The 13841-nt window shown below is 45.7% G+C and overlaps 1 protein-coding gene across 1 annotated transcript in view; it reads left to right on the top strand.

Annotated features, from left to right (window-relative positions):
* Positions 1-13425, top strand: part of FAT3 (FAT atypical cadherin 3) — an 817465-nt gene extending 804040 nt beyond the window's left edge. The window contains exons 26-29 of the mRNA XM_060404221.1: positions 3312-3425; positions 6250-6309; positions 7045-7080; positions 7749-13425. Of these exons, the coding sequence (XP_060260204.1) occupies positions 3312-3425; positions 6250-6309; positions 7045-7080; positions 7749-8371 (833 nt within the window). The 3' untranslated portion in view covers positions 8372-13425. The remainder of the gene's footprint in view (positions 1-3311; positions 3426-6249; positions 6310-7044; positions 7081-7748) is intronic.
* Positions 13426-13841: the final 416 nt, after the last annotated feature.

The following is a 13841-nucleotide window of genomic DNA, read 5'->3' as shown; positions in this document are numbered from 1 at the left end:
GGCGAGAGGTAGTGATTGTTTTCCCTGCTCTAGTATCAGTCAGGCAAGCTCTGTTGTATCCTATGACTTTTCATCAGGCCTAGTGGCTTTATATTCAATCAGCAAGAACACCCTGGGTGGCTAGAGTTTCCAAAGGCTGGGGATACCGTACTCTGATACATGTTGGAGCAGAAACAGGGGGAGACTGGTTTTAAATGAAGCTAGAAAGCACCTGTAGTCAAGGAGATAAAGTGTTCCTCCATGGAGGAAGGGAGCATGCCTCCTGGTGTCTTTAAGCTTTGGCCACTTCATGAGAAGAGTTGACTCATCGGGAAAGACCCTGATGCTGGGAGGGATTGGGGGCAGGAGGAGAAGGGGATGACTGAGGATGAGATGGCTGGATGGCATCACCGACTCGATGGACGTGAGTTTGAGTGAACTCCGGGAGTTGGTGATGGACAGGGAGGCCTGGCGTGCTGCAATTCATGGGGTCGCAAAGAGTTGGACACGACTGAGCGAATGAACTGAACTGAAGATTTGAGGGGAAATTGTCTGAGAGTGCCTTCTAGAAACAGGAAGCAGCTCAGTTACTATAGGAGACACAGAAGGGGTCTCCTGAGGGGTGTCTGGCTCTGTTGTTTAGGAGGAAGGCAAGGCTAGAAGTAAGAGTTTGGATGCCAGCTATGCTCAAGATGATTGGATCTCTGAGAGTGTGAGTTCACCAAGGGAACAGGAGCAAAGAATATGCTCAATTTGAGCCACTTGCAAATGCCTGCGTGTGCGAGGTAGGCAGGGGCTAGGGCCAGGAAGGGAAACACACACCGGCCACAAAGAGACAGCCGGAAAAGCAGAAAGGGCGGCGAGCAGAAGTTAAGGGTATCAATAAGGTCAGCAGGGTTCAGTCTCATAAAACCATCCAGGACGATACAGTCTTACACAGAAAAAAAATAGATATACTATGCTTACCACCGGGATGTTTCTTAGTGATCTCAAGAATGTTTCAGTGAGTTTCAAGACAGAGTCCAGTGTGCAAGGGTTAAGGATGAAGAGATTTGGTGAGAAAACAGAGGCAGCAAAGCCACCACTGCTGTGCACTGAATCGTTTCCTTAAGTCCCATGCTGACCCACATGGGCACCAGTTGGAGGAAGGATGAGTGAAATAACTTGCCTACATTTGATTCCTGGGTTGGGAAGATCCTCTAGAGAAGGGATAGGTACCCACTCCAGTATTCTTGGGCTTCCCTGGTGGCTCAGCCGGTAAGAATCCACCTGCAATGCGGGAGACCTAGGTTTGATTCCTGGGTCAGGAAGATCCCCTGGAGAAGCGAAAGGCTACCCACTACAGTGTTCTGGCCTGGAGAATTCCATGGACTGTATAGTCCATGGGGTTGCAGAGTCAGACACAACTAAGCGACTTTCACTTCACTTCATGAGCAGTAACTAGGAAAGGGAGGGATAGGATTCGAACCTGGTGCATCAGGTTCTTTTACCAAGACTACTCCTGGAACTTTTACAGGAAGGAGGAAGAGGCACAGGAGAGGGCGGGTCTGCTGATGATGGCAGAGAGCCTCTACACATGCCATTCTAGTGCGCCTCCACTGCTGAGTCCACCGTTAAGGAGACACACTTATACTTCAAGTAGCCACCCTTGGGAGAAGGCAATGGCACCCTACTCCAGTACTCTTGCCTGGAGAATCCCATGGACAGAGGAGTCTGGTAGGCTGCAGTCCATGGGGTCACTAAGAGTCAGACACAACTGAGCAACTTTACTTTGAATGGCAACCCACTCCAGTGTTCTTGACTGGAGAATCCCAGGGACGGGGGAGCCTGGTGGGCTGCCATCTATGGGGTCGCACAGAGTCAGACACGACTGACGTGACTTAGCAGCAGCAGCAGTCACCCTTGGATTTTACCCATAAATATATTCTCTCTCAAATTATCTGTAGAGTTAGACTTCACTGCGGCCTTGCTAAATCCTCTGGTTAATTGAAAGCCTCTCTTTTACTTAGCAGTGAAAAATGGGGGGCTTAAATAAATGGAGGAGTACAGAGAGGAGTTTCTGCCCAGCACTGTGCTCACCAGGGTGGGTCACCTGGCATCTCCTCCCTCCCATCAGCTGTGTTCATGGCTGAGCCTGGGCCCACTTTGTGCTTTTCCAAGGCACATCTTATTTTCTGTGGTGTGGCTGCTGACAGGTGAGTTTCTCCCTGGCATCTCTCTCCACTTAGATCAGCTGTTTATCAACTGATTGTTTTGCTGTGGCTCCAGCCTCTGGTGGCAGAGGGCACGCTGCAGTGCCCGTTCCCACCACCACCCTGTGTGGAAGAAACGATGATCCCTCTAGTCACAGAGAAAAATACCCGTTCCTGAAGCATGAGGCCCCTCTCTTGGTGCCGTCACACTCTGTAATGATTGGAAGTTTTCCTGCTGATCAGTTCCCTCCCCCTCCTTCAGAATGTGACAGCTTTATTTCCAGACTCCACCTCAGGCCAAAACTCACGCGGCCCCCTAAAGTATTGTTGAGTTTTTATGGAATACATTTCCTCCTTTGTTAAGCAAGGCAGCGCTAGCTGGTGAGACAGTCTCTGGGCAACTAATTCATTTTTCACTTGACAACTTGGAGGTAACGGGTTGTTTTCCATTGCTTCCTTAGTCCATCAAATAAGACAGTAGCCCTGTAGTGTGTGTGGCTGTGTGGGTGTCTGTTGGGATGTGTGTGTGCAGGCTGTCTTTGTGCGGCAAAGAAAGGGGAAGTGTGTGGCTAACAGCACATCCACACCACCGACTGCCCTCCTGCCAGAGTGCCACGTGCTGCCATTCCCAAAAAGTGGTGTGACGCTGCCCTCTAGAAGGCAATGCGGAAAACTTCACTCACTCCCCAGAGATGAAGTTTGGAGACCTGTAATGATATTCTTGCCTATAAAATATTTATACCCCTATTTTAAAAATAATCTCACTTAACCTGGTGTTGACACCATGTCGATCCATGCAAATGATTTAAATGAACTCTGAATGGCAAAACCCAGCCCATTCCATCCTCCCTTCACTCCTCACTCAGTCGCTCCCCTTTGAAGACAGAACAGTGACTTTCGGCTGTCAGCTATTTGGAAGCTCATTTGCCAAGGGTTAAGGGTTTCAAATCCATAATGTAAATCTCTTGATTGACAGACCTTTGCCCCCGATGGCACAATCAATTTTCTACTGTGTGGCTAAATTCTTTTCTCTAAGCAGATGAAAGCGCCCCAAGAAGTGAACTCTGGCGGGGGACGGGGCTGGAAATATGCACGAGGTAACCAGTGTCATTTCTGCTTTCTCTCTGGCTGTCCGCGAAGACAAAGGGGTTGATGACCCAGGAGAAGTGACCTGCTTTGCAGGCAGTAATAAAGGCAGCAACTCTGAAGTTCAGTCCCTGAGTTCCTTCCAGTCGGATTCGGGCGACGACAATGGTAAGAATTCCTGGGATTTGTTTCCCCTGGAGGACTATGTTTCCTGTGCTGGCAGCCACTGGTTGAGGGGAGGGTGATGGGACCTGTTTCGTTTCCTGACCTGATCTTGGGCTTCCGCCCATGCTCACAGCTTTTTGGTGAACTCCACTGTTGGGTGTTTTCACAGAAAAAGCAAAGCTCTCATTGAGTTTCCCCAGCTGTGAGCAGGCGCAGAAGGAGACGAGGTTCCCCCAGACCTCCAGTAGTGCGTCCTCTTTGATTTGGGTCATGATGGAACTACCTTATACCAAAGAATGCTCTCTAGCAAACTGCGATTTATTTCCTGTTTTAACTCGAGATGATGTCTTCACTGTTCACTCTCCATCCAGCCTCTGCATTATTAGAAATTCATTCCGAGGCAAGACCTCCTTCCAGTAGAACCTACTTCCAGAGAGGCGGTGCCTTCATTCAGCTGAGAACCCTTGAGATCGTGTGGGGTCATGAGCTTTTGGCGACTCTAGTAGACATGATACATCTGCTCCTCTGAAACTTGCACATGGACCCCAAATGGTACACCCAGTCCAATGTGGCTCACGAGCCCCGCTGACTCCATAGCCGCCGCCTCCACCACTTACGAGCCCCTGCTTATGGAGAGGGCGTTAATTCTGGACTTGGTCTTCTGACCTGAGGAACCAGGCTTGGAGACTGGGTTGATACCCCCAGGAAGGGGAGGGGAGTAAAAATGGTCATGAAACAGTGAGAATTTACCACATGGTGGTGAACCAAGAATAATTTCCAGTAGTCATCAACAGACAGGCAACCTTATCTTAGTCGATACCTTATGCCATTTTCCCATTTGTCAACAACTGGTAAAAATGGAATTTGTATTAATGTATGTCGTCATTCAACCCTAAACCCTTGCAGAGTCTCTCTTGAACACTGACTCCAACACTGGGCGTTCTGTACCATAAAGTACAAAATGAAAACAACTCAGTCTTTGCTGTCCCCCACTCCCACCCCACAGGTAAAGATAGAAACAGGGGAGCCCCAAAACCATAACATCAATCACGGAAGTAAAACAGTCTGCTTTCCCCATCAACTACCCCCAGTCCGTCCCACTTCCTTCCCAAATCCCTGGCCCTCTTGAGAGGTGCAGAAACCGTTGGGCAACAAGCCACGCTGACAACAGACTTCTTCCAGGCTATCTCAGAAGGTCAGAGGCAGGTCTCCAGATCTGTTTGCCTTGGTGTTTACCCCCTTCTTCAGCCCTACCAGAAGAAGAGCTGTCTCTGGTTTGTGTTTCATCTAGAGGCACCCAAGAACATAGTGTTTCCATCTCTGGACAGAAACTCCAGGGACGATGTCTGGTTGACTACTTTCACAGTCTCTGCTTCATGACACACTTGAGTTTTCATGCTTAGCACTCTAGGCTGGTCCATTCTAGCAGGCTTCCTAAAGTGTTAGGAATTTTCTTCCAATTAATATTGTTTTTTCCTCATTCTTGTTCTTTAAATTATGAAAGTATGGTAACACATTTATAGGAGACTTGGAAAAGACAGAACAAAATTACAGATAATTTCACTATATATTACAATTTTTTTAAGTAAATTAAGATTTTTAGTTGGCGTTTCAATATCAAACTCTCAAAAGTTAATGGAATGAATATACTGAAAAGTAGAAGGACCTGAGGGCTTCCTTGGTAGCTTGGATGGTAAAGAATCTGCCTGCAGTGAAGGAGACCTGGGTTGGATCCCTGGGTTGGGAAGAACCCCTGGAGTAGGTGACGGCAACCCAGTCCAGTATTCTTGCCTGGAGCATTCCATGAACAGAGGAGCCTGGCGGGCCGCAGTCCACAGGGTCTCAAAGAGTCAGACACCACTGAGGGACTAACACACACATACACAGTAGGCCTGAAAAGCACAAGGAACCAGTTCAACATAATTAAGATTTATACAGTTTTCACACAATATCAGGGTACAAATTCTATCCAAGTTCCCATGGGCTATAAACTAGGAGACACTGGAATATATCCAGGGACATAAAACAAGGTGCAAAAATTTGATGGTCTAAAGGTATTGAAATCATACAGAATCTGTTCTCTTAATCACTGTGGAATTATGTTAGAAATTAGTATCAAAAGATACTTGAAGATAACCCATATGTTTTTAAGAGTAATATGACATTTACAAAAAGAGATCTTTGACTTAGCCTTCTACCGATTGGTTTAAACCTGATCACCTCTCCAAAAGATTCTGGTATCATATGCTAAGGCGACCCAGGTGGGCACAGAAATCTCCTCCCCATTTTCTGACTATTTCAGAGGCCAAGCTCCCATCTACACTTTGCGGGTGGGAGCTGGGCCTCGGGTCATCCCAGGCTGCCGGTGGCGCCATCTGAGGGCGCAACCATCAGTCCTGCAAAGGTCATCGTCCATCACTGGCATTTGGCTCGGAGTAGCACGGCTGTCCAGCAAGTAATTATCCCTGGGAATAGTGCAGTCTTCCTTGGAGCCTTTGGGAGTTACTGATGAGATATTAGCATGAGCTTATGAGCCTCTGCCTTCCTAGATTGATTTCCCTGGGCCACGAGGTGTGAGTTTATGGCATGGCAATTCCTGCCAACCATGCCTTTCAGGAGGACTGGCCCTGGATTTGCTGCTGTTTCCCTTCCTCCGAGAATCCCAGGGGATAAGAGTGTCCACTGTGGCCCAGTAGATGGACTGTGGGAAACTCTGGGTATTTGCGTGCTGTACCTTCGTTGCTGCTGTTGAGAGTGCATGTTCAGAAGACATGACTAACCTGAGACTGTCCTTCTCCTCCCTCCTGTCGTCTCTCCTGGCCACAAGCATCCATAGTGACTGTCATTCAGCTTGTCAACAATGTGGTTGACACTATAGAGAATGAAGGTATTTACTGTTTTCTTCTGTAGCATTTCTTTGGGCAACTACCTTTTTAGGAAATACTGCTTCCTTGTTACTTTGAAAAAGGATGATTTTATTTTATTTTTTCAAGTATAGTTGTACAGTATTATGTATGTTTCAGATGTACAACATAATGATTAATACTTTTTGAAAGTTATACTCCATTTATAGTTATTATAAAATATTGGCTATATTCCCTGGGCTGTATAATACATCCTTGTAGCTTCTTTATTTTATGAACTAAGGGTGATTTTAATCAGCTGGCAACAGTAAAAAGGTGGTTTCAAATGAGACACTGAATGTCTCTCTCCAAATAAGAGTGAATTTTACAGTTTTGAAAAAAAAATCCAGTTCCTAATTTTTTCAATATGTGAGATACTCTTTTTACAAAATCCCTTCCCAGAGAAGAAGAGCCACTTAGTTGAAGTCCAGATTAATACTAAGTTCATTCTTACATTCAACATGATTGAGCACCTACCATGAGCTAGGGATATTTAAGAAGTCATTCAAAGCTACAATATTATGGGGGTTGATTTCAATCAAGTAACTTTCATTAGGGACTTAAAACTATTAGGGCCTACTATAGATGGGTTTGTTTGTTTGTTTTGTGAATAACAACAGGGAGAAATAGCATTGTTAAGAGTCATCTAAAATGTCCTGTTGTACCCTCTTCACATGCCTGGGACTGTCAGTTTCACTTCTCCCTTTGTGTTTAAACAGTGTCTGTCATGGATCAAGGACAGAACTTCAACCGAGGTGACACTGCCGCGCCCCCAGCACCAGATGCTCTTATGCGTTAGAAATTTCTGAGTTTGCGCTTACGCTGTCCCTCTCCCTCCATCGTGTCTGAGTGTCTTTGACCTGACTTTTGCATGTTCCAGGAGTCTTGTGTGCCCTGACTTTTGCACGTTCCAGGTGTCTTGTGTGCTCGGCACTAGGGGTGAAAGCCCCGCCCACGTCTCCCTCCCCAAGCCTCTCCCTTGCCCCAGTCATTCATTCATTTGCACGGGTATCTCCCGCCCTCCTGCGGTCCACAGGAAGGCTGGTGCATCTTGCCTCATAGAGCATGTTGCCAGCCTGGCTCTGCACTTAGCCTGCAGCTAGAAAGGGGGAGTGGAGGGGAGAGCCTTCTAGAACTGTGTTTCCACAGCGTGCCCTTGCTCACCAAGGCTTATGCCATGGCTGAGTGGGAGACGCGGCAGCAATCAGGCGTCCTCCTCAGAGCTGCCGCTGCCTGTGCCCCCCGGGCAAGAGCGCGGCTGGGCCTGAGAAGGGCCCTGCAAAAAGCATGGGGCTACGCCTGGCTTCTTAGCTGTCTCCTGGGCATTGAGAATTGCATGCCAGGTCCCCTGCCCGCGGCCTTCTGCGCCCTGTGCCCAGCGCCGCCCTGGAGGAAACTAACTGCCCCGGCTTCCCTCTCACAGCCTACCACTGGGACACGTCCGACTGGATGCCCGGCGCCCGCCTGTCTGACATAGAAGAGGTGCCCACCTACGAGAACCAGGAGGGCGCGGCGCCGCCGGGCAGCGCGCGGGGGCTGGAGAGCGACTACTACCTGGGGGGGTACGACGTGGACAGCGAGTACCCGCCGCCGCACGACGACGACTTCCTGGGGCAGGACCCGCTGCCGCCGCCGCTGCCCGAGGACTTCGCGGACCAGTACGACAGCCTGCCGCCCGCGCGGCCCGGCTCGCTGGCCGGCACGCTGAGCCCGGGCTGCCGGAGGCGGCCGCAGTTCCACCCCAGCCAGTACCTCCCGCCGCACGCCTTCCCGCACGAGACGGAGGTGGGGGGCCCGCCCGCCGCCGGCGAGTTCAGTACTTTCGCCGTGAGCGTGAGCCCGGGCGCGGAGGCCGCGGCGGGCCCCGCAGACGGCGCGGCCCTCTCCTTGCACAGCTCCCGGGGCCCCTCGTCCTCCGACGTGTCGGCCAGCTGCGGCTTTGACGACCCCGAAGCGGCCGTGAGTGACTATGAGAGCGTCGGGGAGCTCAGCCTCGCCAGCCTCCACATTCCCTTTCTGGAGGCCCAGCAGCAGACCCAGGTGTAGAGGCGGTGCGGAGCCCGCGGGCTGGCACAGTGCGCAGAGACCGGCGCGGCTCGCCGCTCCGTGCAGCAGGCAACGTGGTATTTTCAGCTGGAAACTCCTTCCCAGTACTGTCACGAGCAAGCTCGACACCGCTTGGGTGAAAAGGAAAGGCTCACACATTGTTTCTGAGAGGTGACCCATCGTCCGGGCAGCGCGTGCCTGCCTACATGACCCAGCAGGTGCACCGAGTTTTTCAAGGGGGAATCAAGCTCCGCTGTGACGTTAGACGGCCCATCTGTCTGCTTTGTGCAGTCTTGTGCCCTGGGAAGTGTTACAGCGTCGGTCCAGTCCTTGCAGTATTAATAACTGGCAGCAAGCCAAGAGGCTTATGTTGCATATAATTTTGAGCCAATGGGGGGAAGTGAAAATAGTAGTTATGACTGTTGGAAAAGTTAGTCTCTTAGGCAAAAGCAAAGAGGAACGACCATTATTAAATAAGAAAATGGGCTGAAGCCTTTCAAATCAACTTTTTATTTTTTTTAAATAAGCTACCCAATTTTCAGCTATAAAGTTAGGTTTGGGTAACATGTTTAGTATGCTTAATTTTGTTTGTTTGTTTGTGTTAAGCATCCGAAATAATATAGTTATATTTTATGATCATTGAGAAAGATATCAATGAAGAGGAATACTTGAGATATCTGGGTCCCATTTTGTAGGTTGAGGGGAAAGTTAACATTGTGGAAACATTGAAAAGAATGTGATTATCTGTCTTTGTGTTTTCCAGTAAATATTCTTGACTATAACTACAGTTTTAACATTGAGGCAGAAATTGGCATTTGTTCTGAGAATCAGGAAATAAAGAGACAAAAAAGAGGACTATTTTAGTACATTGTTCCCTAGAATGAGAGATATTGAGAGGTTTAAGCAGAATTCACAAATTCAAGGAAAAAAAGAAAATTTAATACTTCCAAAGTTTTCAGCTAGATAATCACAGTTCTTGATAATGCAGATAAAAGGCGTGTGTTTTAAATTGGTGGCATCATCACTATAGATGCAATTTTGTGTTTTTAAAAAAGGAGAAGAAAGATTAGTTATTGTGTATAAATTATAATAGTGTGTGTGTCTGGGCCTATGTACAGATATGTGCTTGCACTCAGTAAGGCTGCTCTTGAGGAAAAGTGACAGGAAGGTTTTAGGATACAACCTGTGTTAAAAATCCTGCCATCAAGGCTAACCTTCCAATTTCTCTGATCTTGATGATATTAGAGAAACACCAAATGCCATATTTTTTTCCGATTCAGTTAACTTTATTTTGGTATTGCCGTTTATATTAACTTGAAGCAAAACTGAGCTTTTTTAAGGAAGAAGACAAAACAGTATTTTGTTATAATTTTTCAGAACTAAACTCTTATTTGAAAAAAGTATGAAGTTTCATTACACCCTGCCTTTTGGTTCTCCTCTCTTCCAACATGTGGGCTTTGACCTTGAGTTTCCAAAATTGCCAGGAGAATCATCTGACAGGAAATACAGTAACTCGAAGCTTAAAGGTGATGAGCTGAGTAACTTTACTCTTTTGCTTCAATCAGCTCATGGGCACGTGCACAGAGGCCATGGTTAAATGAATGCGTATTTGCACTCTCTGCATATGAGCGAGTCTGTGTCCAGTTTCTGGTGACGTATGGCGTTGCTGTGTCCACTATACTGTCCTGAGTCTGTGTATCACCCATTCAGACGTATTTTTCAGTTGTTTCGGTCATGTTCAATCCACTTCTTTATAGGAGTCAGTGTTTCCAAAAGTTTGTGGTTAAAACAAACAAACAAAAATTCCTTTTCATTCTCAAGCTTCCTGAGTAAACTGTACACTCATACACTTCACAGATTTTTCAGCTTTTCTCATCTTCTTATCTCTTAGTCAGACCTACTCATGGAAACACTATCTGCACCGTGGTCTTGAAATAAATGAATTTCACTAAGGCTGCTTGGGAGAATGAAATCTTTGGTATTTTTCTTATGTAAGAAACCCATTTGCAAGAATCACAGAGAAAATGACAAACTAATGGTCTAGAATAGAATCGCTGCTACACTTTCTATAATGCAGTGGCGTAAAAAACAATCAAAGTAAAACCAACAATTCATTTCTTGCCCCAGGAAATATTAGAAGGAGATTAATGCCGATGAGCCACTCCAGCTTGCACAGCACACCCTCCAGGCAGAGTGCCTGTGGAGCCCAGTAATGAAGTAATACATAGATCCCAGTGCTGCTGTGAAGTCACCCAAGAAAATTGTGCCCACTCTTGGCTCTGACCTGGATAAAATACCTCTTTCTTCAGGATATCTTCCCCTGGTTTTCTGCAGAGTAGCTCTGTAGCTAAATGTATCCCAGACAAGTGTGTGTTATGTTTTGATCAATTACTTTTAAACACATGTTATCTTTTCCCTTTCTGGATAATTAGCTTTTCCTGTAGATTCTGAAATGGTTTGCAGCCAGGCCAAGATGGAACTAGGTGGGGTGACCAATGATTCAAGAGCTGGAAGGGTCCTTAAGATCTGCTTATCCAACACCCTTATTTTATCAAGAGAAAACATACCCAGAGAGGGGAAGGGACTCACCCAAGCTCGCACAGGAAGTTGAATAGCTGAACAAGAACTAGAACTCATCCGTTTGACCAGTATTCTTTCTATTACTATTATTCACCACTAACCTGCATGGGGCATGGTATCTGCCTGCTTCTGCTGGAGCTTTTGATTTCACCCCATTCCTGCTGTGGAATATACTACAAGAGAGAACTCATGGAGAGTATTTCTCTGGAAGCCTCATGATCTTAGATTTTTTTTTGCAGCCCCCATAGGAAAGGTGCAGTGACAGAATTCATACATTTCTTTGGACATCTATCAAAACTGCTTTCACCAAATGAATGTTTTCTAAAATGAGGATGGAATGATAGCTATAAAATGGAACTCAAACTGATCAGTAAGTACAGTAAAGCTCTGATTATATTACCTACCGGGTCCATTTGTTTTTCTTTTTTCTTTCTTCCCAGCCCTACCCCATTCACCCTGATGAACCACATGGGAAAGATTTAAGCCAGTTAGTGTCTTCCCCATACATGTTTTCCTAACCTGTATGTGCTACCTCTGGAAGCCGTTTTCCATAGCCCATTGCAGGCACTTTACCGGTATCGCACACATTCTGATTAGGTTGAGAGTAGCTGAACTAGCGACATTTGTCATACAGTCAGCAGAAGCTCTGGGGCTGTAAAAGATAAAGAAGGTAGGTGTTTAATTTATTTGCTTGCTTCTATGGGGATTTTGTTACTGAGTTTCATTCCATGCCAACTTTCCATGTACTCCTATCCTGCCAGTTCATGAAATGCCATTGTAGAAGACTTAGTGATATGAACAAGTCAAGTCCACGCATTTAAGGTTTATCCTATCAGACAATGGGGGTGAAAACCTAGAGAGGGGATTGATGCATTCCCGGAACTTACCTGGAACCACTCTTGGGAATCATAGCAGATCCTGGGGAAAGAAAGCAAGGAAAACACTGTCGGCCAATTCCTGTTTACTACCCACCCCCACCCACCTGCTGCCCCGCCGATGCCTGAGTCTACACAATCAGCATCAGGGAGATAAGAGGTAAGCAAACCAGATCGTTTAGGACCCAGGGACACCTCCATGGGAGAATTCTGGGAGCTCTGGTGCTCCTTTGGCATGGGTTATCCAGAGAATCGTCTGGTCTCTCCTCTCTGCTGCCCTCCCAGTGCACGGATATTGCTAAAGTGGCTAGGTTTTATGTTTTTTGTTTCTAGCTTCCAATCATGAGAAATGGAGATGTGAAGAGGCATTTCTTTAGCGTCATCATTTTGTGTGGTCTGTGAGAAGGCGGGTTCTGTGTTTTTGCTGGGGTTTGTCCTGCAGCGTTCAACTGCACATTATTCTGGTGGAAATCCACAATGTCTTTAAGCTTCTGGTTGTATAATGCTAGGGTTTAAAGTTGCCATATGTGGATTTGGCATCAGTTAATATTTAGCCAGCTGGCTAAGAGATAGGAAAAGAATAAGATTTTCTTTCCTTATGTAATAATGAAAAGCAATAATTACAAGTATGTAATATTACACAAAGGCCATAATTAGTCTCTTCCAGTGTTTAGAATGCACTCGAGAATCGTAGAGTCATTTGGAGTGTGCTTGGACCCATCAGTATGTACTGTAGTACCCTTCTGGCAAACAAATACCTGAATTGCTACTATTGAACAATTTTATGAGCCCATACTACTGCATTTCGGGAAATGACAAATGTGTTCAGATGTGTTCAGAAATGGAAGCAGTTCTTTTTAAGCACTGTATCAGAGAGATTGTCATGTAAATTTACCTGTTACAAACAGGCTGGTTTGTAAAAGATGTATGTTTCGGTGTTAAAATGTTTATAAAATTGTATATAATGGTTTCAATTTTCCAGGCTTTTGTAGATATACTGTATTTGATGCCTATCAGGATACTTTAATTTGGGGGGTTGAATATAATTCTAAGTCACCCATGCTATTGGTCTGCAAACTATTGAGGTAACTACACACACACACATAAAGCATTTTAGATTTGAAAATGGCATTTTTGAGTCATTTCCAAATGTTCTATAGCCTTTCTTTGGTTCTATTGTTTTCATTTAACTTTCTCTGTTTCCAAGACAATGTTTTTATTGACATTTTAAAAATCGAGTGTGTTTTGCCCAGTTACTAAGTACCTGATTTGTATGCCATTTCAGATTCAGAATGAAGCACATCATTTATTCACACTCACATACACTCACCTCAGCTTGCACACACATCACACACCAAACGTTATGCAAAGGGAAAGCTAACACTTAGAGTGGGCCCCGGCCCTTGTGGGAATGAGTTGTTTCTGCACATAATGCTGTTGGCAGTATTCAGTCTTGTGTTCTTTTTCTAAAAAAATTAAAGAAAAAAAAGATGACCAAAAAAACCCCACAAAAAAAACGAACAGTGTACAGGTTTGTAACTGCCAAAATTTGATGGTTAAACAAATTTTCAAGTAAAAAGAAAAAAATGAAACTGTCAATCGTGTTGACTTTTTTTTAAGTGTTGCCTTTCATTTGTCTTCAGTTAATTGCTCACATGGCAATTATATTTGTAGGAATAGTAGTTTTCTCAGAAACTTCTTTCTGCCATAAAGACTTCCACGGGCCCTGGTGCATGCCTACATTGAAATTTGATGTAGCTTCTTACTGGATGCCATTGCCCGTAGGCTTTTTTTTTTTCCTGATGGGGATGAAAGCGGTGCTGGATCATTGAGCCTCATCACTGCAGAAATATTTTGTAAATGCATCCCCATGCATTCTAGGCAGCTTTACCAGCAAGCCTCTTCCTAAATAAATAAATCCAAAAACTGGGGGCACAATGAACACCTGAATTTTCCTCCAAAAAGCAGAGCTCTAGACAATTTTGTAGACAGACTAAAAGTCAAAATATATACAA

The sequence above is a fragment of the Ovis aries genome, chromosome 21 (genome assembly GCF_016772045.2).
Source record: "Ovis aries strain OAR_USU_Benz2616 breed Rambouillet chromosome 21, ARS-UI_Ramb_v3.0, whole genome shotgun sequence".
Taxonomy (NCBI): domain Eukaryota; kingdom Metazoa; phylum Chordata; class Mammalia; order Artiodactyla; family Bovidae; genus Ovis; species Ovis aries.
This window is presented reverse-complemented; position numbering and strand designations above follow the sequence as displayed.